General features: G+C 35.9%; 1 protein-coding gene across 9 annotated transcripts in view; it reads right to left on the reverse strand.

The window, feature by feature from the left end:
• Positions 1 to 484: 484 nt before the first annotated feature.
• The window catches only part of LOC115217296 (formin-2), a 160,060-nt gene continuing 133,137 nt past the window's right edge, over positions 485 to 27,407 (reverse strand). For 8 of the 9 annotated variants that reach the window (XR_005001301.1, XR_005001302.1, XR_005001303.1 and 5 more), the window contains 3 exons: positions 6,640 to 6,730; positions 4,173 to 4,347; positions 485 to 2,157 (listed from right to left, as the gene is read on the reverse strand). Coding sequence is in view for 1 of the 9 variants with exons in the window: in XM_029786941.2 (XP_029642801.1) it covers positions 4,300 to 4,347; positions 6,640 to 6,730 (139 nt within the window). In the remaining 8 variants the exon portion in view is untranslated. The remainder of the gene's footprint in view (positions 2,158 to 4,172; positions 4,348 to 6,639; positions 6,731 to 27,407) is intronic. The other variant, XM_029786941.2, reaches the window with a different exon arrangement.

Genomic DNA, 27,407 nt, shown 5'->3' on the forward strand with positions numbered 1-27,407 from the left:
ACTTCACCTCTTACTCTTATATGTGCATCAAACTAATTCAAGGTCTTACAGCTTCATATCATGTGAAATAACATCACACAGACCCATAACGTCATTAGCTCCAAACATTATGCTGGGGTGTACAGCATTAAGTACAAAGGAACAGCAACTGCTGAGTTCAGACCTAATTAACTTTGTCCACTTCTGTTGTGACTATCACCAAAATCTAAGTTTAATTGAAACAGACAGGATAGCAGAAGGAATATTACATGCCCAGACTGCAATATTGCACCACATACACTCAAGCACTGCATGTTAACATGTAATATGGCCCTCCATTAGTCAGAGATACAAGATAGCGAAGCTATAGAGCCGTAGCTCACAGTCTGCCATTCAATCAACTATGTTGCATACATCTGGCTTGCCCTAAAACCACAACTAACATGAGCTTGAGAGTAGGAAGTTAAAGATTAAAAAACTTAGTAACAAAACAAACCTGCTGACAAATTTCAAAATATTTTATTTTATTTTATTAAATACAAATATTTTGTTTACTAGGTTCAGAAAAGTGGAAAGTGTGTAGCTTGTATAGTGAATTTCATATCTTTCTCATAGACATTAGCACTGAAAGTGAAGTAAAATGGTCACAACAAAGAAACAAAACCAGGGTTCAAACATGACTTGAAGTGAGCTTACTTTCTACCCAACAGTGCTAGCTTTTAAACAAGTTCAAAATATTACTATACATCCATACACATATGTGCATACATCTACACACATGTGTGAAAGAGAGGGGTGGGAGGAGATACAGATATAAAAATAAATATGGTCATGTCTGATTGCAGTAAAAACTGGAGGTATATGGGAGTTGATGATAGTTTCATTTTGGATTTGGGTTTAACAAGACAGAAGATTAACATTTATACATAAAATCTTGTAATGTTCGGTCAACATATATAAAAGAAAACCACTGCTAATGAAGTCAAATTTCTCAAAGTGTACATCACATTTTTATAAATAATCTTTTATTTATAGTTCAATTGTTTATATTCACAGATAACATCCATATCAGGTTCTTCATAATTCATAGGCAGTTAATTCATGTAGCTTATCTTTTGTTAGTAGGAGCACATTTACATAAGTATTCCTCTTGATCATAGAGCCAATACGTTCCTGAGTCAACAATCATGCAAATTGAGTTAGTATGCAGATCAATGCTGTACACATAATCTTCTGATGTTGGAAAAATATTAACTTAACAAATTTTTGGTTCTTTGATTAAAATTGATTTAAAATACTTTCTGTGTATGGCTCAACAATCAATTTTTTTTATATAAAATAATAGAATTTGTTTCATACATTCCCTTTATTTGTACAAGTCTTTGTTTTTATTCCTTTTCTTTTCTTAACCAAAAGGTCAACAATTCTACAGGATGTCTTTCCATTGTGACTTAACAACTATATAAGATTTTCTTCTGTTTAATGCTTAACAATTCTAGAGGGTTTTTGCATTCATGGGCCAACATTCTCTTGCATGCACACATTTACAAAGGCATAGAATATATACATGCACACAAACGTAGATGTATATATATAAATACACATTCACACACACATGCATGCATATACAAACACACCAAGAGTAAAAAAGGCCTTATTTGGATATTTAATCAGAGATCAACTGAGAGAATGAGTTAACATCTCATAGATCATTCTGTTTGTGTGTGCAAAGAGAGAAAGAGTGTGTGTGTGTGTGTGAGAGAGAGAGAGAGAGAGAGAGAGAGAGAAAGAACTTTCTTTCATTTACAGGATGTTGACAAGGCTTTTAGTTATTTCTTTTTTCATTTCAAAGTCAACATTTACATAAACCAAAAGACAAAAAATCCATATTGGTTTAAATGTAGTGGAAATTAAATACTCCACCCACACATCACTGCCACATAATTTGAATAACATTGGTAAATGATGGAGTTTTCATCAGAAAAAAAGGTCTCCAGAAATAAAATGATTATATGTTTGTCCTTTCTGTCAGTCGTTTTTCAAAAGTTAACCATCATTCACATTATTCCAAACTGGTTAGTTATTTGAATATTTGGTCATGCTTGTAGGCAAATGAATCTGCTCAACTACTCACAGTCATATACACGGTCAATAATGATAAGCTGATCAAGTGTGAACCTGTAAAAGAGAACAATCTTCAAAGATCAATAGCTTATACACAGATCAAACATAAATCTTAAGTTTGTTTTACATAAATATAATGGTAGATTGGTCATAAAGAAAACATTTTAGTAACACAGTTGACAATTTAGTCTTCACTGGGGACATTTTCTTAATCCTTTAGTATTTAAACCAATCATATCTGGTCCCAAACATCCAACCCATTTTATATTCAAACCAACCAGATCTGGTCTTTCATGCCTACCCTAGAATGTCATTCTAAAAATAAACAATCACATCACTGAACTCTTGAGATTATGAAATATAATATATGATCAATTAAAAGCAATGTTATTATAAATGAGCATTACTTTGACTGGGTAATCTGAGTGCTAAAGGATTAAACCTTAAAGTATTTTATTAATCAATTCTTATTTCACCAAATGGTGAAGGATGGTAACAAGTGCTTTTGAAAATGACTACCTAAAATACAATCTAAACCTTCAAAGAAGTTCATTTATTTAATGCTATTGAGACCTGGGTAGAGGATTGGCCAAGAATTTAGTTTATAGGAGAGCATGAAAAAGGACCAATTGCTACACAACAAAGCTGGCAGTTATGATCATCATCATTTAACATTCCTTTTCCTATGCTGGGATGGGCTGAATGGTTCAACATGAACAGATGAGCCAGAGAGCAGTACCAAGTTTTAGTGTCTACTTTGGCATGGTTTCTACAGCTGGATATCCTACCTAATGCCAACAACTTCACAAGGTGTACTGGGTGCTTTTTTACATGGCACCAGCACTGGTGAGGTCACCAAGTAACTTACATGACCCTTCAAGTGAGTCAAGTACAATATGTTAAATATAAAAAGCATTTTCTTTTCATTTTTACTTATTTACTTCTGTAAGTAGTTTCTTATGATTAAATGTATCCTGTTTGATTCTTCATAGAATCGCAAATTCTAAGATCTTTTGAGACATAACTAGACTACCCATGACCTGTTGGGTCACTGACAGTTCAGGTTATAAAACACTGAAGCTGATTTCAACATTGCATTAAAATGAAAGTTAATTTTATGACGATTCAGTTAAATATTTCAATTCGTTCATGTCATTCACAAGTTCATATTTAAGGTTTTATTGATCATTTACAGCATCTAATAGAAATAGAACTTCAAGGATAAACTTGAACTCCAGTAAAAGTATTTATTTATAGCATATGTGCACACTCCTACAAAAATGCAAAAGGAATTGTTATATAATGCAAACAAAATTAATGGAAACAATTTTCAGTATTATATATTCCCATTTCAGGATTATGTTACTTTTGGGGTATTTTCCCATTATGTGCCATTTTGGCTATTTATGAAAGTACCCCCAAAAATCCAAGTATCTCAAGAATCCATGGTGCGATTTACATAAAACTTGTTTTATTCCACTTGTATTCACATATCAGGGGTACCTTACTTTCCCATTATGCACCAGTTTGGCTGTATTAAATTACCAACAAGCACACATGCAAGCAAGCATGCAAGCAAGCAATCACAGAGTTTTTGTAGTATATAGATAAAACAAAAGTTGTAATATTCATGCCCATCCACATACTAAAGTAAAGTACTTTAGATATGTCTAGAAACTGAAACCATGTCAGTAAATATCTGGAATGTTAACTTTGATTCTATGGCTTTACAACTCTGAATAAAAAATCTGAAAAACTATAATAGGATCATTTTTTCCACTATTAATCTAATCCTTAAACATAACTGGATTCAAGCAAGAAAGCTTTATTTCTAACAAAGTATAGTAACAGTTTTATTCACTAAATCGCTGACACTAGCTTTGTGAGTAAGAGCATTAATACTATTAATTTAAAAACCTAGAAACAAAGATTCTGGTAGTAAATTTGCATCTAAAAATAGAATTCATCTTGAATCTGTGCATCTTGAAACAGCGGTACTACTGTATAAACATACACAACAAAGTTAATGATGTAACACAGAGAGAATTATGAAACAGTTGTAACCTTACGGGAATATTAAATCTTCATTTGCTTCTCACATCTCTTGGTTCAGTGCTTATGTGTGTCCATGTGTGTGTGTGTGTGTAAGCATATACAGAAAAGGATAATGAAATATGCCTGATGCCTACCTCTCAATCACCTTGGTAACAGTTCCCCCTTCAGTTTGCTACTCAAACGATCTTTCTGTAAGTCAAAAAAAGAAAGACTGTTTGATAATCCAAAAAAGAGAGAGAAAGAATTACAGAAAAAAAAATATATATATATAGAATGAGTGATAAAGAGTTAATGAGAGAGGGGAGGGAAAGCTGTTGCAGTCTAAAGAGATGGGAGAGGAGTCATATAAACAAATTAAAATAAAGAATATACTATCATTTAAGAGTAAGAAATGTTAGTGGTAGAGTTGTTAGTTAGTGACAGTGTGTGTGTGCAAGTAGGATACACTGTAGAAATGAGGTGCATGGAACAACAAAAGTCTTTAGCTGAAATATTTCATCTCATCCCACATCATAACATACCACAGTTCATCCCATGTCACAATAGTATCCAATATTTCACTCCCTATCACAACAATATAACACATCACATCACAACAATATATCAGCCTTCAATACTTCCTCTTAAACTGAAGAACTGAAATGTTTTTTAAACATTTCCTCACAGAAACAGAGGCTGCACCCATGACCTTTGCATGACCTCCAAGACTGATAGGTTGAGAGTGTGTGAAAAAGTTTACAGTTCACAGGTTGCTACTAACTACTATGATCTCTCTAAGTGGATCATCTAGGTGATACTGACAGTATATAAGCCTGCAAGTGCCATGGGAACATGTACCTGTCCCAATTGGCAGCAGACCTCCACAAGAAAACCACTTCCACTTATACCCTCTAATGAGTAGAACTACATAAAGAAAAATGTAGAAGTAACACATCAAATATGATACCCAGCTTTCCAGAGGTTGAGGTTGTTGTCATTGTTTAACCCAAGCTCAGCTGGTCCTACAATTCAAAGACCAAAAGCATTCCAGTCATCACTTTTTTCAATCAAGGTTTTCAGGACTGAGGAGAAGCTATAGTCTTGGAACTTGGTTCAAATCCTTGCAAGTGTGTGGGTCCGTTAAAACAGTGGTTCTTAACTGGGGTGGCAGCAGGTCCCAGGAGAGCACAAAAGTTGGCAGCAAATATCAAATGGGCAGTGAATGTTTAGAGGAGTTATGATTTTTCATTGATAATAAAATATTCAGATCAGGCAGAGTACTTATATTTGAATCATCATCATCATCATTATCATTTAATGTCTGTTTTCCATGTTGGCATGGGATGAACATTTTGACAGAGCTGGCAAGCCAGGAGACTACAGCATGTTTCATTGTCTATTTTGGCATGGTTCATGCAGCTGAATGCCCTTCCTAATGCCAACCACCTTACAGAGTGGACTGACTGCTTTTTACGTGGCACCAGTGAGGTTTGTTTTGACAAAGTTTTTACAACCTGTAACTTAGTGGTTCAGCAAAAGAGATCAATAGCTTTACAAAAAAATAATAAGTACTGTGGTCAATTTGTTCAATTAAAGTTCTTCAAAGTGGTGCCCCAGCATAGCCACAGCCTAATGAATGAAACAAGAAGTAAAAGAAAAGATATAAAACCTGGAAAGAGGGTATTTGTAAAAGTCATCCCATAAAAAGGGGAACAGAGCTATAAAGGGTCAAAAACCACTGCACTAAAGGTACTCAGTGGTTAGGTAGCTCATTAAATCTACCACTCAAAACCAATGTCCATCAGTAGAACGTTCACACATCTTCCAGCTACCGAATTTTGTTAACCAAGTTCAAGGTGATGATCAATGGGATCAAATCCTTAACTATGTAATTGTGAAGAAAACTCCTTAAGTACACAACCATGTCTATGCTCATTTTTAAGTCAGTAGGAGGTAATTTGAAGGTTCTATTTCTGGGAGATTTACTGTCCATATAGAGGCACCCTCACTGAGGTTGATTTAATCAAGTATTCTATTCTGTTATAAATTTATGGGTTTTTTGTGAAGAGTAAGTAATATCATTAGTCATGTCTTGAAAATTAAATGCCTAGATTTATTTGTACCAAATTTCCTGGCAATTAAAATTCATTAATTAAAATGTATTTTCATCAAAGTTTCCTGACTAAATATAAATTGCAAATAAGAAGGCGAATTGTCTTAGTTAATCATGGCCACCTGGGCTACATTACTTCCACCTATCTTACTCACAACAGCTGAACCACAATTAGGAATTTGTCAGAGAGCAAAGTATGAAGTTTTTCAGATCACTGCTAGCTTGAGTTATCATCTACTTTACTCCATATTACTGTTGGAAGAAAGATGACGATAGCAGCAAAACAAAAACTAAAAACAAAATAATAATAATAATAATGATGATAATAATAATAATAATAATAATAATAATAATAATAATAATAAAATGGCAATGAGTGTGTGACTAACCAGACCGCCTTTCCGAATGTTACGTATCTGCATCGATGAGGGTCTTTTCACTTCTTGTAGTTCTTTAACTTTGTTTTGAGCTTCTTTGATTCTGAAAAAGAAACAAACTTTAACCATGAAAATATCTTCACCTAGAAAAGGATTTGAAACCACAACTTTCAGATTAGAAGTTTGTTGTTCTAGTAAGTAAACTAATGTGATTGCTCTACCTGCTAGAAATAAGAAGCAAATCTCCCTCACCCCCTACTTCCGAAGGTCTTGCAAAAAAGGAAAAAAAATCAAAGAACACACTGATAATATAGTGTTGCTATATCTGGATAAAAGATGAGATAGTGTACCATATCTAGATAAAAGATGGGATGGCCATGGTTAGAATATATTTAATCATAGGTCTGCTTAATCTAAGGCTCAACAACAACAAATAACAATGAAATGTTCAGTTAGTTAAATGGTTACCAAGTTCATGGGCACTTCATCAATATCACCTCAGACTTGAGCCATAAAAATCTCCACACTTTACACACATTCCTTGTGATGACATACAACATATCTAGCTACAGACATACTACCAAGCTGATAGGGTAGTAAAGCTCAATAACTATCAAAGCATCAGCAGCAAGGCATGGATGTTATACTGATACATTGGCATGGTGTCAACAGATTGTTTGTGTGGTAGTTGCAAAGTGATGACTTTGTGCATCAACCAGTCTCAATAGTAGACTACTGTGGTCACATGTATTGACATGCTATGTGACTACTTATGTGCTACTGACACCTAAAAAAACTGTCCTTACAAAATAAATAATTTTTAAAAAATCAGAAAGAGAACTATTAAATAATGTAGTTCTATATAACCCTAAAAAGTTGGTGCAGCCTTATCCATAGGCTAGGGAACAGAGAGTGTAAGGTGTTTAAATATGCCTCCTAAAATTTTCTGGGTTCAATGCAAATACTTTGAATGTCCTGAGTTGGGCTTGCACCCACTATGAAAATTTTCTCCCTGCACTTATGGCCATGATCAGAATGCTAATAATTGTAAGTCTGCTTAATCAGTGGGTAGGGTGCTAATCAACAACAGTGCTGGTGATGACATTTGATTAAAGACAAAAGAAGTAACAATGCATACAAGTAGCTACAAACAAAACTACCAAAACAAATGTTACAGTTTAATCCTTCATCATCCTTGATCTATGATTGGAAATGTTCCAGCTGTGACCATCTCATCTATTTTTCAGGTTTGGTGTATCTAAAATCAAATTATCCAATGTGTTATTTGAGGGATAATATTTCTAGAAGGTAGAGAGCAATCAGCCACACAGAGGCTCCTTTGTTAGCTTAACCCTTTTGTTACCATATTTGTTTGAAATACACTGCCTTTGTCCCAATTAATTTCTAACCCTTTCGTTACTGTTATTCTAGTGGAATATACTGCATTTATTTCAATTAATTGTTAAAATTACAAAGAATCTAGTAAAATAACTTTTGCCATTATTAATCCTAATAATTGTTCCTAATACTGGTGGTGGTGATGGTAGTGTTGTTGACTGTGATGCTGGTAATATTGCTGTTGCTATTGTTGTTGAGTAGTTGCTGTTGATTTAGAAATGTTGTTTGTGTTGGGTCTGTTATTGGAGGTAGACATAAGCAATGATGATGTCAGTGAAAAAATAGTCACCCTTCCTGTTTCAACCGTAGTTTAGAATGAAATTTTGAAGAAAGGTTTTAACTCAGACAACATTAAAACCCAAAGTTTGCGTCATAGAATCAAGGTTATCTGAGGCAGGTTAAAATGATAAAGAATTTAGTATAATCATTTTTTCACCTTTGAGCTGGTGTTTTGAACTTAAATTGGCATAAAATTTTTAAGGAAAGTTTTAATTTCAATCACTTTAAAACTAGGAACTTGTATCATAAAATGAAGAGTGGTTTCGGGTGAGTTTGTATCAAAAGGGTTGGTTATGAAAAAGAAGTGAAAACAATGGAAGCTTGAGACTGTTTTGGATTTAGAGAAGTAGCAAAACAGAGGAGGTGAAAATTGAAACACTATAGAGTAATATGATTTGTTATGTAGGAAGGGTGACTATTTTTTCACTGACATCATCATTGCTTATGGCTACCTCCAATAACAGACCCAACACAAACAACATTTCTAAATCAACAGCAACTACTCAACAACAATAGCAACAGCAATATTACCAGCATCACAGTCAACAACACTACCATCACCACCACCAGTATTAGGAACATTGCCATCAACAGCTCTACTTCTATCTATGCTATCTCCAACAAAAACAACCCCATCACCAACTCCACCACCACCATCTCTGTTATCATTATCATCAGCAATAACACCAACTCCACCACTAAAAACAATACTAACACCACCAACATCTTGAACACCACCACCACCACCCACAGAGCTAGTTACAACAACAACAACAACATCACTACGGTGGTTAGTCAAGGCCATGTGGTATTCTGGTGAATCTGGTAAATTCTTGTACAAGAAACAGACCAAAACACTTCTAGCCCAATCTTGCAATCATCACTGCCTGAACCCAACGAACTCCCGAACTCCGTCACATAAGCAAGCATATGGCTACTGGGCAGGGAAGTGTGAGAGGTGTGCAGGTGACTGGTAAGGAGAGGGGATAAGAGATTTGATGGGTAGGGAGGAAGATAGTTATTTAACTATACAGGAAAACCATAACATACCATACTGAAAAGCATAACACACCGATACCATAACAAACCACATTTCACATTATAGCAGAGCAGACCGTAATATACCATACAGTCAAGCATATCATAGAATATTATGTGGAAATTATCCTTCAACAAACCATATTTAATATTGGTTTCAAATTTTGGCACAAGGCCAGCAAGTTCAGGAGCTGGGGGAGTAAGATGATTTCTTCAACCCCAGTGTTCGACTGGTACTTATTTTATCATTCCTGAAAGGATGAAAGGCAAAGCTGACCTCTGTGGAATTTGAACTCAGAGCATAGAGACAGGTAAAATGCCACTAAGCATTTTGTCCAGCATGCTAATGATTTTGTCAGCTCTTTCTGCCTTAGACCATATTTAATATTTTGTGTGTGTGTGTATGTGTCTGTGCATGTTTGTCTGTGTGTGTGCTCACACACTCACATGCACTTGTCTGTGTCTGTTGCTGATTCATAAAAATTTATAAGCTTTAGAGAGAACATGAAATAATTATTTTCCAGAACAGTGAATCTCAAAGCACTCATAAAGCTATAAATGATAAAGAATTATGGAAAAACATATCAAGATCATGTGCCACCATAACTTACTTGAAATATAACTCATGCTCCTATACAATACCATACTAAATATGAACAGTTGTATACCATCCAATAATGCTTATATGTAGGGATAAATTTAGACATGGCCATACACCTGGTAGTATGCCAATTAAGGAACATTCACTGTCTGCAGCTACCTGATGTCTTTAAAAATATGGATATAAATACCACTGGAATTCCTCCAGGTCTGTCAAATATATAACAAATGAGAGGAAGAGAAAATGCAAGAAAGAATCTTGTGGACTATTTTGTCTTTCTCTCATTTGTTATGTCAATAAATTTATGTCTTGGGAGAAAGGGAAGCTGACTTCCCTGAGCTCTAATTACATTTGAAAACGACAAACATTTTCAACTGACAAAAGCACTTTTTTTCCCTTAGTCAGACAAAAGAACAACCCAAAAACATTATACTCCTTGTCTATCTACAGCATCTCAACCTATCTCTTATTCACAAACTTACCTGTAAAATTGTTACTACTGATGTAGACATCTATCACTTTCTTCAGGATCTGTAGTAAAACCTATTGTATTCCAGAGCTAAATCAAAAACATGCCCAAAACCTACAATATTGCAAAATGTTATCTATACATGTGGCAGTAAAATCTTATGAAAACGAAAACCATAAATATCAAAACTAAACCACCATATCATACTTTATCTTTTACTTACTGTAGTCATTTGATTGCGGCCATGCTGGGGCACCATCTTGAAAGATTTTCAGTTGAATGAATTGACCCTAGTACTTACTGTCTATTCATTTATTTTTTGACAAACCTGGTACTTTTTATTCTATCAGTATCTTTTGCTGAACTGCTATGTTATAGGGACATAAACACACCAATACCAGTTTGTCAAGCGACTCTGGAGAACGGACACAGACACAAAGAAAGAGACACAAACATATATACATATATACGATGGGCTTCTTTCAGTTTCTGTCTATCAAATCTACTCACAAGGCTTTGGTCAGCCTGAGGCTATTGTAGAAGACACTTGCCAAAGGTGTCATGCAGTGGGATTGAACACAGAACCATGTGGTTGTGAAGCAAACTTCTTACCACACAGCCACACCTGCACTGACAAACATATCATTCCAAACCACATCAGAAGCAATAGATAACAAGACATAATGAAAGAAAACATAACACTATACTATGCTATATACAACTATATCAAGCTGATTTGGGTATATTTATACTATATCTACAGCAAGAAATTTTTTCCATGACAAAACACAGTGAATGGCTTGTTTACAGGTCTGAACATGCTTTTAGCCTATTCAAAGTGATAATAACATTGCATTTAAAACTACATCATCCTATATAAACAAAGATACACTATACCATCCCACAGCAAAATTTTGTGATACTAAAAGAATACACAACACAGCTAATAGATAATATGATATAAAAATAAATATGTCATACCATGACATACTGGAAACATACCATATCATGTTAAAAACATATCAAAGTAGAAAATAGGTGGAATTCTGGTTTAAGCACCCCATATAACCCCTTTTTTTATTTTGGAGGCTTTTAAGAAAATGTTTGTGAATTCATATGATTATGCAAAAACAAGTTGTGTGTGTGATTTAAGGGTGATTTAGCTGTTGTTTCAAGCACATCCCACGACCACCTGATACCTTCCACATTTCTTTGTCATTTAGATATGTATGGATGTTTTTTCAATATTTTTCTCCGCATAAACACATTTAAGCAAAAAATTCAGACTTGCTTGTATTTTAAACTGATTTTAAAAAAATGAAAAACAGTGGAAATTTTAGGATTTATGATGGTGGGGTTCAAAATTAACAAAAAAATTTTTTGCATAATTGTATGAATTCTTGTGTGTAGAAAAAAATTTCTGAAAATTCCAAACAATAAAAAAGTTGAGGGGTTATATGGGGTACTTAAACAGTTTCGTGGAAACCTACCATGCCACATTGAAAATATATCCATACCATGGACATATGACATAAGAGCATTTTTAGCAGAGCATAAAACTTTCCTATTGAAAGCATACTGCATAGAAGACATAACATACCATAGTGGAATAACAGTTAACCATGTGTGTGCATGCATGTGCATGCTGTTGTTGATGTCATACGAATAGACAGAGAAATTTGAAGGACTGCTTTGATCCAATAGTGAATAACTGTCATAATTACTGAAGATGTGAGTTCAAATCTCACAGGCAGCCATTGATGTTATTCTGTCCAAAGCGTTTTTTTAACCCAATATTTATATGGCATTATTTAAAGATTTATTTGTTAAAAGTTTGATTGATTGATATATATATATATATGACAATAACAAAGGTGACTATGCACAATATAAAACCAAAAAGGCAAAATTCAATTGTCATTAATTGTGACTGATGGTGCAGGGTAGCATCTACGTTGCTAGAAATATGAGCTAAAAGCCCTTATAGTCACAGGAAGCACATTATGCATATACTGGAGAGATAACCACCCCAGTGAGTGAGATCATCATACTGGTCTAGTTTTGCTTGGAAAGGTGTAGGTATGGGTGTGTTGGTAAGAGGTTTACTTCCCAACCACATGGTTCCATGTTCAGCCAGTCTTGTGAGTGGATTGGGAAATGGAAACTGAAAGAAGCCTGCTGTGTATGTATGTATTGAAAGACTTTTTCTATTCCTGAGCATTATACTAATACATCTGTTTGTTTTTTTCGTAAACTCTCCCTATATATATATATATGTACATATGTATGTGCATATGTTTGTAACCCACCACTGCTTGTTGGTGTGTTTATGTCCCTATAACTTGGTTCAGTAAATGAAACCAATAGAATAAGTATCAGGATTTGAAAAAAAAAAACATAGTTACTAGAGTCAATTAATTTGACAAAATATTCTTCAAAGCGGTGCTCCAGCATGGCCATAGTCTAATGACTGAAACAAATAAAAGATACATACCACAATCATTAGACAGCACAGTTGAGTCAGAGAGGGAGGCTTTACATGACCCACAAGAAATAGCAACCAAATTCTTAAGTCATATTCTTGCATCTTAAAAAAGGAACAACACTTTGGAGAATGCAGGAGTGATGGTCATACATAAAGGAGGTGATGGTCATGGCTGCAATGTCTGATTACAGAGCAGACTTGGGCATCAACAGCAATAAAATATAATGCTGAAATAACGCCATACACTACTGGAAACACAGCCATACCATGACATATTGTGCTGAAGACATACTACGCAATAAAAGGTACACCATATGAAGTATGTTTTGAGATACACACACACACATATACACATATTGACACACACAGATGCACGCATATATAGACACACACACAAACACCACAGACATACACACATATACACATATACACATACACACACATAGACACACACATATATAGAGAGACACACACACATGTAGTTGAAGTTACACAGTAGATCCATCATGGCAGCTCACGTTTGCAATATTAGCAGCTGTGACTCAAGGGAAACAGGAGGGCAGAACTAGCACAACCGTCCATACTCCACACTACCACACCATGACCCAACAAACTCCCCAAATTCCCCACCAACCCCAAAATAATAAAACAAACAAAAACACACACACACACACCACACACACACACACACACATAATACCCCCAACAAAAGACTGATGGAATGAAAGAGCAATAAAGAAAAAGAGAGAGTGAAAGAGAATGAGAGAGAGAGAGAGATTAAGAAGGAAAGAGGGAGTGAAGAACACAGGTGTTCAGAGCAAATCTACTGATCCCAGTGAAGCTTGAACTAAGACTGTGGAAGAGATGATGGTAGTCATGATGGTGATGAAGGTAATGATGATGATGAAGATGGTGGTGCTGGTTTTAGTAACACTGATACTGAGAGCAGTGTTATGTGAAGGTGGTGATGGTAGTTTTGGTACAGGAGATAGTGGTGGTGGCAGCTGTAGTAATAAGAATGGTTATTAGTGATCAATGTGGTGGTGGCGGTGGCAGGATGGTTTTCTTGGTGGTAATGCTACTTCTGTTACTTGTGGTGTTGAAAAGTAGAAAACAAGGTGGTGGGGCTAGAGTACTGTGCTGTACTTGGTACTTGGGTACTTGCTGAGCAAGTACCCAAGTACTGCTGGGTGTGTTTTGTGTGAGAGTGTAATATTTTGGGTTAGGTGTGAGGTAATGTACAAAATAGATACAGCTGAGAATCTGCTTAATCAAAAGAAGACAACTCTAAGTTCAGTGTTAAGAACTATCACCATCATCATCATGGCCATCAAACCAAATGATTGAGGAATTACTGATTCATATTAACAGCATTCCAACAAACTCAATTTAAACACATAGCAAACATATGCAGACATAAAAAGTACATGGGTCTTCATCAATTTTAACAATGATTATTCCACTTAATTCAATTGTGACTTATTTCTAGCAAGTTGAGCTACCACACAGAAACTCTTCCCTTATCACATGTCACAGGAGTGTTGTATTAGTTATGGTGGTAGAGGAGTTATTCTTCTGCTATTATAATGCCATAGCGGAGGTGGTACCATAGTTGTTGTATTGTGATGATAGCTGAGATGCTATTTTGCACCAAAAGCCAATATGAAAGTTTCTCTCAAAGTATCTGTCGCAGTATAGTTTGTTCTAACAGAACATCGATGTTTGAGTGAGGATAAATATTATCTCTTGGAATTAATACTGCCTTTGTTGCTAATGTATATTTTTTAACAAGCTCACTGGATAATCACAACACCAGCTCCTGTTCTGGCACTTTTTTCTATATATCGGTGACAGGGAGATGAGTTGCTTCTATCTCTAGCAGCTGAGTGTCCATCACTGACGAAACCAAGGAAGGTTGAAATTACATGATTGGGTGGTCTTGGCACTGTAACTGGGAAGTAGCGATATAGACAAGAGTGCATTTTGCACCAAAAAGTCAATATGAGAAGTTTTTTTCATGGCAATCCATGTGGAAATAAATATTACCTCTTGGTATTGATACTGCCTATGTCACAAATATATATTTTTTTACCAAGATCACTGGCTAATCGCAATGCCAGCATCTGTTCTGGTACTGTTTTTCTATAGATTTCTGGGAGGGAAATGAGTTGCTGTTATCTCTAGTGGTCAAGTGACCATCATTGACAAGACTAAGGAAGGTCAAAATCATGTGGTCTGGTGGTCTTGACACTGGTAATGGCAAGGCTTTATCTCCCTGTTAGCAATATAAACAAGAATGTATACTGGTGGTGATACAAGAATTCTTAAGGTAGTAGTAATGGTAGTTGTATCATCTTAAGGCACAGATACACTGGGCAGTTGCTCAGAGGCCCAATGCACTGATTTTCTCAGGAGCCTATAATGCTGCTAATGTGGCTCTGAGTAGTAGTAATGGTGGTGGTGTTGAGTTAATGTTTTACTATTACAGTGCAACAATGAAGGTCTTGGTTAAGAGTGTAGCTTGTAGTTTACATTTCATATCCATTATGTGAAAATGTCGTTAGTTATAAGGATGGGTGGTCATTTATTCCTCCACATTCCTGACATACACAGGTGGTGATGATAAGAATGTGATAGTGGTGAGGCCTGATTATGTTTGTGAGTGAAAACTTATTCAAGATGTTCCAGGGTTGCATATCTTCTAATGCTGTACAATTCCATCATCATGTTACCTTCAACATATCTGTCTTGGGGAACTAGAACCATGCACAAATCTACTCTATAGCTTACATATGGCCTGTTGTCCAAAATATCACTCCTGTATCTCCTGATCCCTTTTGTCATGAGAGATATACACATAAACACATTATAAATATAGAAAAATATTCATTTAATTTTAGAGCCAAAGGTTTCTGATACTTTTGAACATTAGCAATGAAAATTCATGTGTAAAGTTTCAGCTGGTCCATGCTATCAAAAGCTGATGAACGCAATTGTGGTTTTAACCCTTTAGTATTTAAACCGGCCATATCTGGCCAAAATAGTTAATCTGTTTTATGTTCAAACTGACCAGATCCAGGCTCTCACACCTACCCTACAATGTTATTCTACATTAAGTAATTACACCATCAAGATCTTGAAGATATGAGATAATGCATGATTAATTCAAATCAATGTGAATCAATAAGCATTATGTTTGATAGAATAATCTGAACACTAAAGGGTTAAACATTTCTTGACACCAAACCAATGAAGGAATCTTCAGTTAAGATGCATTTTTATGGAAAATACACAGCGAACAAGCATTGCAACACTCACATAATTCAGGGTGTGTATATATTGTCCTATATACAGAAGAGAGAACTGTGAAAGCTGGGAGCTAAATACAGATATTTCTTAATATATCTCTCTTAAGTATGAGTTTTATCCTAAGGCTCTTTTGCAAGCCATAACATATATATATATATATATATATATATATATATATATTATATATATATATACGTAATATATATATATATATATATATATATATATGTATATATACGTATATATATATACATACGATATATATACGTACATATATATATATATATATATATATACGGGAACGGGAAACTCAGAGTAACAGGTTTTGTTGAATTTTCTGCTGCTTTAAATAAAGTATATATATATATATATACATACATACATATATTATACACACACACACACACATACATTTACAAACACATATATTTACATATACACATGCAAATATATACACATTTTTATGTGTGAGAGTGTATACACAATATTAATAACTACACCCCCATGACTTTTGTCTCTGGTCCACATTCACAGACTGGATTATATGGTTAGGGATTTACATTGGTACATTGGCAGATAGATATGTAAATAGGCTGCTGTAGTGAAAGTTGCAGGTGTTAGCAGTTGGAGGAGATGTGAGAAGGTAAACAGGGTCAAATAAGAATGGCAGAAGGTTGTGTAGGTGGATGCATGCAAAGAAAATACAGTATAGCAATATAACCAACAAGAGGGAGGAGAATATATATACATACATATGTATATATATGGATACACACACACACATACACACAAGAAGAGAGTGTTAATGCTTGTTTATTCATAATAGTCATTGCTTTTATGGTTGTTATACTTTGATAGCTTGAAAGGAATATATTTGTGTATATACACAAACATGTGCATACACACACACACGTACATATATTTTATACAAATATGTACATACACAAAGTTATATACACAGTCATATAAAATTATATTGATTCTTCACACACATTGATATGCATTTTACATGTATCAATATATATATGCACATTTTCTTGAGTATATCACATATATTATATGGTATATAATACATATTATTTACCATATTTTATAATAGATCAATCATATATATATATATAAATATATATCTTTTACTTGTTTCAGTCATTAGACAACGGCCATGCTGGGGTACCACCTTGAATTTATAGTCAAATGAATTGACCTCAGTGCTTATTTTTTAAGCCTGCTATTTATTTTGTCAGTCTCTTTTCCCAAACCACAAAGTTATGCAGATGTAAACACACCAACACTGGTTAAGCAGTAGTGGAGGGGGGGGGGGGCAATCACAGACACAAAGACACATATATGGATAGATAGACAGACAGACAGTTTCCATCTACCAAATCCACTCATAAGGCATTGGTCAGCCTGTGGCTATAGTAGAAGACACTTTCCCAAGGTGTTACTCAGTGGGACTGAATTCAGAACCGTGTGGTTAAAAAACAAGCTTCTTACCACACATCCACACCTGTGCCTATATATATATAATGAAGTAATAAGTGATATCCACTTTATACAGCTCAACCGAGTAGCACTCTGATAGAGCTTCAGCAATATAAAATTAAGGAGAGGAGAAAACAAATTGAAAGTTTGGTAACTGCATTTATTTCCACCACATGACACTTATGAGATCAACGTGTTGTCTATCAAAAGAGTGCTCTTTGGTACAAGTAAATGCAAATGAAATCTTTTCAAACGTTTCTGATTTCCCTTATCAAACAGCTAGAACTTGTGCAACAATCGGACATATAAGTTACTGTCACCCGGGAAGAGGAATTTTTATGCTAAAGAAAGAGAGTATAGTTGATAGAAATTGTTGAAATACATATGTACTTCATATGAGTAGCAAATTGTGGAGGATGGTATTCACTGTACTTGGATCTAGTTAATTTGAGACACAAAATCAGCCCTCTTTTAAAACGGTGTAAAAAAATCTGAAAATTTGTCATATTAAACATTCATTTCTTATTAGGATCTAGTTTGTTTCGTTCACAAAACTGCATTTTTTAAAAGGAAGTAAAAAAAATTGACGATTGGTTATCTTGATGCAGTTTCTATGAAGCCATAAACATCTGGAGAAAAAATTTGACACACAAATTGTTTTTTTTAATTCGTGGTTTTAAAATACAGACAGTCTGAATCTATCATTCATTTCTCTTTAAAATTTCCAAATAATTTTTTTAAATACCTCGGAGGAAGTGGTGAAGCACGACCTTCAAACATTGGACTACACCGAGGCAATGACAAGAGGCCGAGACCTTTGGAGATATGTTGTGCGCAAGAAGACCTGGCAAGCCAAGTGAGACCATAACCCATGGCCTATGCCAGTGGTGTATAACCAGCCAGCTTATGAGTACTCCTCATTCATTGGACAATAAACTTTGCTTGCGAAGACCTGTTGAGGCAAGTGAAATCAAAATCACTGATGTGGCCGATGACAGTACTGTCTAACTGGCTCCCATGCCAGTGGCACATAAAAAGCACAATTCGAGTGTGATTGTTGCCAGCGTTGCCTTACTGGCAGCATACTGGTGGCACGTAGAAACCAACATGTGAGCATGGACATTGCCAGTGCTGCCGGACTGGCTCCTGTGCAGGTGGCACGTAAAAAACACCATTTGAGCATAGTCGTTGCCAGTACCGCCTGACTGGCCCTTGTGCTGGTGGCACATAAAAGCACCCACTATACTCTAGGAGTGGTTGGCGTTAGAAAGGGCATCCAGCTATAGAAACTGTACCAGATCAGATTGCAGCCTGCTGCAGCCTTCTCGCTCGCCAGTCCTCAGGCAAACCATCCAATTCATGGTTGCATAGAAAGTGGACATTAAACGATGGCGATGATGATATATACATATATAACTACAGATTTCTGACCCCACCTCACGACTTTGGATGACCATAACTTCCAGAAAAATAGATATTTTTTAATGAAATTTTCTACAAATATGTATTATATCATGTAGATTCTAAATATACAAAATTTGGTGGGGAAAGTGTTTTATGAGGAGGTGGAGAATTTCCGAAAATTCACCAGAGTCCACATCAATTCATCTTAACTTTCAAGAAAATAGATATTTTTAAATAAAATTCTGTACAAATATACCTCGGACTATGTAGATTCTGAGGAAATAGAAATTTGGAGGGGGATAACAATTGAGAGTTATTTTTGAGAACCATCCCCCACTTGGGGGTGTTTCAGAACAAATTGTCCATATTTGCTTCATTTTCTCCGTTTTGTGCATTTGTGCAGCCATAGATTTCTACCACACACACACACATATATGTAATTAAAAAAGTTCATATGGGGAATTATTCCATTCACTATCATGTTTATTATAGAGGTTATGTAACAAATTATACTTTACACTTCTATATTTAACTGTGCATGTATATTCCTTATTTTTGCTTCTAGTCTCTTCTGCTTTTCTACTAGAAACATTTACCTGTGAATTTACTTAAAGTGAAAAAAAATATCATATGCAACAGATAAGTCATCATCTTAACATATTTCTGTGTACCAGACCGTTAGCTGTTATTTTTAGCATAAGTTTTCTGGTGAGGGCTTCATTTGTTTTCATTACCTGTTTGTTGCTTCAGTAGAAATCTACAGGTGCACAAACGCACAAAACAGAGAAAATGAAAGAATTATGGACAACTTGTTCCAAAACACCCTGTCCATTTTCTTAAGACGAATTGAAGTGGACTCCAGTGAATTTTCAGAAATTCCCCACCTCACCCACTCCTAAAGCACTTTCCCCAAAAATTATATATTCAGAATCTACATGATATAACACATATTCATAGAAAATTTCATTAAAAAATATCCATTTTTCTGAAAGTTGTGATGATCCAAAGTTGGTGGTGGGCGGAAATCTGTAGTTATGCCATATATATATACACACACACACACACGTGTGTGTGTGTGTGTGTGTGCTAGTATCTGTTTTTCCTTTAATTTTTGTTGACTTATACACATCAACAAATGAGCTAATCAGGTACTGTGTGGTTATTCAATCTGCTAGAAATAACAGCCAAATCTCCCTCATACTATGCTCTTGTTAGTTATTAAGGAAAGGGAAAATGATTTTGTTTGGCTCAATGAATTTAATTTATTTTAACTGCTTCTGTCCATTGCTTGATACAGGAAATTGGAAAATCCTGACCAAAACAGAGAAATTCTAACTTAACAAAAAATATACAAAGAGAAAGAAAAGGTTCTGTTTCCCAGAAGCCAAAAGATGTGTTTTTAGCAGAGGTGTAATTTTACAATTAAAACAAATTCAAAATTTAAATTTCAGAACATGAAACTTACCATGTTATCTTGTGTGGTCAGTTCAAACGGGTACAAAACCTAAAACGTGTGTGTGTGTGTGTGTGTGTGTGTGTGTGTGTGCATGCGTGCGTGCATGTGCGTGTGTGTGTGTGTGTGCGGTTGGATCTTTAATAGCCAGGAGTCAGTTTAAGTTCAATCACAGAAAGGAATTCAAAACAACACATGCAATCATATACATACAAACATACCCATACATACACACATATACACAAATATATACCTATCAGCCACTCCCAAATTTTGATTTTATTCATTACATGTTTTTTCTTTTAGCCGTCTGTCACTATTCATCTGTTTTTAGTTTTTGTTTGTATTTTGGGGGTTTCACTTTAGTGACACTAATTACACATGGTACCAGGAATTTGCTTGGTATCACTAAAGTGGAAAAATGTTTTAAGCTTTTATAACTTGAAACAAAAAGACGTTTTTTTTAAACAGACTGTCATAGATATGTGAAAATATGGCCACTACTAGTTAATTTCAAATTAAACTTACCAAAGTTGAGGGTCTTCAAGTGCCCCCCTAGACCCCACCCCAAGTCTTTTAATGCCCACTTAGTGCCCCATTGCTCCAAACCACCCCCACCGAGCTCCAAATGGCCCCTGTTAAGAACCTTTAATATAGACCAATAATAAAAATAGATGCAAAAAAGTAACAAACACACAATACAGCAAAAATGTATTAAGTATAACCGTTAAAGGATATGGATGTATAAACACCCTCATGTAAGTTGTAGGGCGCATGTACACTCACTCATACAAACATCCATAGTAAGGCACACAAAACCATATAACATCATTTCCAGGAAATACTGAATCTGCTCTGAGGAATCCTTGTCTATTCTGTGGATCAACAAGAAGATCCTTAATAGATTTTCTGAAAGACTCTCAAAATGCTTACATGCATATAAACGCACTTTCACACAATGCAGTGGGAATGAATTTAAGAAACTGTTAACTTAATTAATAATCATAATTCTCTTTAAGGTATGAATGAATTAAATTTATTCCTAACCTCCCTATTCTTATAAACACCCAGTAGCTATTTAATCTGCTATGTGAACATATGTGTGCCAAACCACACATAATCATATGCTTACATCATTGTGGATGTTTGTATGAGTGAGTGTACATGTACCATACAATCTATGCAAGGGCGTTTATACATCCATATCCATTAATGGTTATATTTAATGCTTTTTTCACTGTATTGTGTATTTGTTTTTGTTTTTTTGCATCTGTTTTTTTTTATTATTGATCTTCTATATAAATGAAGCTACATCCTTCAATTTGATTTTCTTTACATGAACTGAGAAGATACCTTGTGGAACTGTTATTTTAATAGGTTATATCTATTTACCACCCAAAGAGACACATCTACACCGTCAGATGGTCATGAACCAGTTGTTAAGTAACCCACCCGTGAGGGAGCAATGCTAAATGGATTAAAACAATTGTATTCTCATACCTTCCATCTCTCTCATTAACCATATATATATATATATAAAACACTAATAAAAAAAAAATGGGGAAAAAAGGACAACAAAAAAAAAGCAATAACGCAAGGATGTGGTACATGCAAAGTATTAATAAGATGCTCAGAAAAGGAAAGAAAGGGTTTTTTATACTTCGAGCAAAGCTCTTCTTCAGAAACAGGAGACAGAGGAAAGTCCAAGAGAAAAGAAAGACAGAGGAAAAAAAATCGTCAACAATCCACATGTTGTTACATTTTGGAATGTATGTGTGTGTGTGCGTGTGTGTATCTTATATCATTATATTGTATGTGACATATATATTATAACATATATCATATGTATATGATACCATACCATAGCAGGCAGTGAATTGGCAGAGTTGTTAAAACATTCAATAGGCACAGGAGTGGCTGTGTGGTAAGTAGCTTGTTTACCAACCACATAGTTCCGGGTTCAGTCCCACTGCGTTGCACCTTGGGCAAGTGTCTTCTACTATAGCCTTGGGCCGACCAAAGCCTTGTGAGTGGATTTGGTAGATGAAAACTGAAAGAAGCCCGTCATATATATGTATATATATATATGTGTGTGTGTGTGTTTGTGTGTCTGTGTTTGTTCCCCCAACATCGCTTGACAACCAATGCTGGTGTGTTTACATCCCAAGAACTTAGTGGTTCAGCAAAAGAGACTGATAGAATAAGTACTAGGCTTACAAAGAATAAGTCCCGGGGTCGATTTGCTCAACTAAAGGCGGTGCTCCAGCATGGCCACAGTCAAATGACTGAAACAAATAAAAGAGTAAAAGAGTGTGCATTGCAGTATTCGGCCCAATCACTGCATTCTTAGTTTAAATTCCTTCCAGGTCAAAGGGGTCAATAAAAAAGTACCAATCAAGGTTAGGACCCAACTGAAAAATATTGTTTCTGTCACAGAAGGAAATTGGAGCAAACAATGAGCAATATCTCTGGATGTGGCTATTTACATCAAACACTATTGAAGGACTATTGATCTATCAATCAAGAGCTAGAACAGTTATTTGTCTGTAGCCCTTATATAATAATCAGACTTTATTAAGTTCTGTCACAGATGGATCAGATGGTCTTTCTGTGATAGAAACAATACTTTTCAATCAGGCCAGGCAGTAGGTTGGCAAAACAGAAGAGTGTCACACCAGAAACCTTGCACCTGGTGATATTTGTTTCAGTTTCTTTGTTTCTGTATTCAAATCCCCCAGAGCCTACTTAAGTGATGTACTTGATGCATTAACCAGTTTAACCCCCCCCCCCCCCACCTTGAGTGCTTTGAACCAGGTCTTCCTAATCACCAGTCTCAGATTCCCAGTAAATAGTTGTGGTCACTGAATTCTCCCCTAACTAAAGGAGCAAATCTTTAACAGATATTACTTAGGAACAGCACTTGAATGGTGCATATTTATACACACACACACACACACCTATATATGTTTGGTAAGAAACTTGCTACCCAATCACATGGTTCCAAGTTCAGTACCACTGCATGGTAACTTGGGTAAGTGTCCTCTACTATAGCCTTAGGTCAACCAAAGCCCCTTTTGAGTGGATTTGATAGACAAACTGAAAAAGCCCTGTGTGTGTGTGTGTGTGTGTGTGGTGTGTGTGTGTGGTGTGTGTGTGTGTGTGTTGTGTGTTGTGTGTGGTGTGTGGTGTGTGTGTGTGTGTGTGTTGTGTGTGTGTGTGTGTGTGTGTGTGTTGTGTGTGTGTGTGTGTGTGTGGTGTGTGGTGTGTGGTGTGTGTTGTGTGTGTGTGGTGTGTGTGTGTGTGTGTGTGTTGTGTGTGTGTGGTGTGTGTGGTGTGTGTGTGTGTGTCTGTCTGTCTGATTGTCCCTCACCACTTCTTGACAACTGGCATTGGTGTGTTGACATTCTCATAACTTAGTGGTTCAAAAATATGTGCAGGGATCAATTTGCTCAACTAAAATACCATTCAAAGATGTGCTCCAGAATAACTGCATTCAAATGACTGAAGCAAGACATATATACATATGTATGTACACACATAAGGGAGTGATCAAGGTATATAAGCTCATATTCCTAGATCACCTTTCTTTATGGTGTGTGTGTGTGCGTGTATACATGCTTGCGTTTGTCTACATATATGTGGGTGTGTAAAATCTGAATGTAATCTATTTGACTACCATATCCAATCTTCATCTTATCCCTTTTACGTTGTAGTCCTTAGGCAGTCATTCACACACACACACACTATAATGTCTTTGCTATTTTCGTTACATTCTTGTTCCACCACCACCACCACCTAACGTCTTCATGGGGACATTTATTTGAGTTTAGAAAAACTTTTGAGTACAATAAAGAGAGGGAGGGGAGACAAAGAGAAAGAGAGAGGGAAGGCAGGAGAGAGAGAAAGAGAGGAAAGTGAAATTTATGTTTTGACAACAGCCAAGTTCATTTAACACCGAGTTGTATTTCAAAACAGTCTGCAGTGGGTGGGATGGAGAAACTGCGGTAGATGGTTTCAGAGGAGGGGTAGTTGATGTGGATGGTTGGTTACTTATTTTGTTGGTGTGGTTATTAGTAATGGTAGTGGTGAAAAATCACTGGGTTACTAAGTAACATTGCAGGCTGATTTCACTATAGATTTGCAGGGAAACACATAACTACACAGATCCACACCTGGAGAAATAGCAGCTGTATTTTCCCCCCAAATGCTACCATACCATCTTAAAAAGAAAGGACATATAGGACAATGTAATTCTATATATTCTGTCTCTAATTAAAAGAGGGAGATGGTCATGGATGGATTTCTGTTAATTTTAAGCCTGCTTGTTTTCAGGATAGGGCTATGTTGAATAACAACTCATTTGTTTTTTAATATTCTGACATGCAATAAGGCAGTGAGCTGGCAGAGTCATAAGCATGCTGGTTAAAATGCTTAGCAGCATTTCGTCCATCTTTACTTTCTGGGTTCAGATTCCACTGAGGCCAACTTCACTCTTTATCCATTCAGAGTTGATAAACTAAGTACCAGCTGAACACTGGGGTCAATGTAATCAAGTTATCCCCTCCTCTGAACTTGCTAGCCTTGTGCCAAAATATGAGACCAATATTTTGACATGCAGTAAGGTGGTGAACTGGCAGAATCATTAGCATGTTGGGCAAAATGTGCTTAGCAGCATTTTGTCTGTCTTTACATTCTAAGTTTAAATTCCACCAGGATCAATTTTGCCTTCCATCCTTCCGAAGTTGTTAATATAAAGTACCAGTTAAACACTGGGGTTGATGTAATTGATGTATCTCCTTCCCTGAAATTTCTGGCCTTGTGCCAAAGTTTAAAACCAATATTTTGACATGCAATGCTACCAAATACAACAGATTTGTACACTTCTGTAACAACACAATACATTCCAATTCACATCCTCCATCTCAGATACCTCCTTCAATTTTGTTGACATTGCTCTCTTTATCAGCCTCCTACCCTCACCCTCTCCACTTGTTTTCCACAAACCCATCAACTCTCACTCCACCCTTGACTTTTCCTCCTCACATCCCAGCTATGCCATCCCCTAAACCCAGTTCCTCTGTCCCCATTAGTTTTGCAACCATAACCATAAATGTCGTTGAAAGGAAGCTTTAAGACAGGACCAGTCTATTCATTCAATGCATTTACCCACCCACCCACCCACCAAGTATCCATTTTCTATGATTGTGACACTGATTGCACTTCAGTCCTTACAGTTTACATTTAGAACCCAACCCATCATATCTCCTTTCCTCTCACCTATCATCTAATCCTAACAATGCACCACCTCTCCCATTGCCTATAAACTGACTGTCTGGTTTCTTCCCTCCACTACCCATTCCTTCCTTCAAGCACACCTATAACCTACACAGCCTCCTTGACCATAGCTCCCCCCTCCCCATACTCCATCCCTCTCTCAGATTCTTTTCCTGACGCTATCCCCACAGCCACACTTTCCTTTTTCCTTTTCAACACCATCATCTTCCCTGGACTCAACCATCATACTTTCCACATTAAAGACTCTTTCTGCTGCACCTCCAACAACCTCATATATGCACTCCAGGGTTCTCCCTGCAATTTGATCAACATCAGGCAAACTAGTTACTGACTGCTTGACAGATTCAGGAAGCATCTTAAGGACATCAAACTTGGCAATGAGGCTGCCTATCTCTCAAAATTTCTCACAGCTAACAACTCCACCCAACACCACTGTCTTCAGCCTGGCCTCCAGCACTGGGTCCCCTATTACTCACCTCTTGGGAGACCAGGAGCTCATCTTTTCTCTCAAAACTTACATACTGTTTGGTCTAAATTCATCATCTCATTTTTTACTAAATTGCATGTTCTACCTGCTCCAGAACTACACACCTCTTCCCCTATCTTGCCCTCTCTTCCCTTTTTACCATGCAGCACCCTGCACTTCATACTTTACTCCACTCACACATCTCACTCTTTACCACCAGCACATCTATACACACTAACACAGCTTCCATATACACCTACTCCCTTTCAACCACTCCTTCCACAAGCATTCACACCTTTCACTTACGCACATACACACATTGCTGAGAGTGGCTATATTGCCAGCTAGATTAAATGTGTCATTGTATGCTAATTTCTCAGTTTACCAATTGTTACTGTTGCAGTGAGTGGTATATCTAAATTAGGAATTATATGTTCTACTATTACCATAGAAAGTGTGGTAATTATGATCATCGTGAAATTGGCCATATTCATATTTAGTCTTACTTCTCTTACAAGATAAAGGTGTTTTTCAAGTTATCAGAGTTTTCAATATAAGTCTTGAAGCTGTTTGGACTGTATTCATCATGAATATGACAGTTGTTCTCGTTACTACAACTCCTTACTACAACTGTTATCAATATGAGAGTTGTTCTCACTATTTTCAGGGACTGTTATTTTCCTATTGAGCTTTCAACAATTTAAGCAAGAGCTTTGCCCATTTCACCTAATGTATGCAATTGCTGTGTATTCTATGATGGTCATCAAGGTATGAAGTATTGCTTCGTATATACCCATGAGAATATGGTCCAATTTTATTTGGTGTTACAACAATGTTATCAAGAACGAACACCATCTCATTGATGCATTATGCCCAAGCTAAAGCCATATTATATTTGGCTTTTTGGGGAAAAACATTTCTTTATTAGCAGAGAGACTAGATAGTTTAAACAAAACACATCAATTACTGCTCAAGGATGATTAGAATTTTTATTAATATAATGTAAGTTTTCATTATGTAAGTTCATGATAAGGATGATAAAAACCTGTATTTAGTTCTAATGAAACATCAAAGAAATTGGTGATGTGTGTGTGTCTA

Source organism: Octopus sinensis, linkage group LG11, assembly GCF_006345805.1.
Source record: "Octopus sinensis linkage group LG11, ASM634580v1, whole genome shotgun sequence".
Lineage (NCBI taxonomy): Eukaryota > Metazoa > Mollusca > Cephalopoda > Octopoda > Octopodidae > Octopus > Octopus sinensis.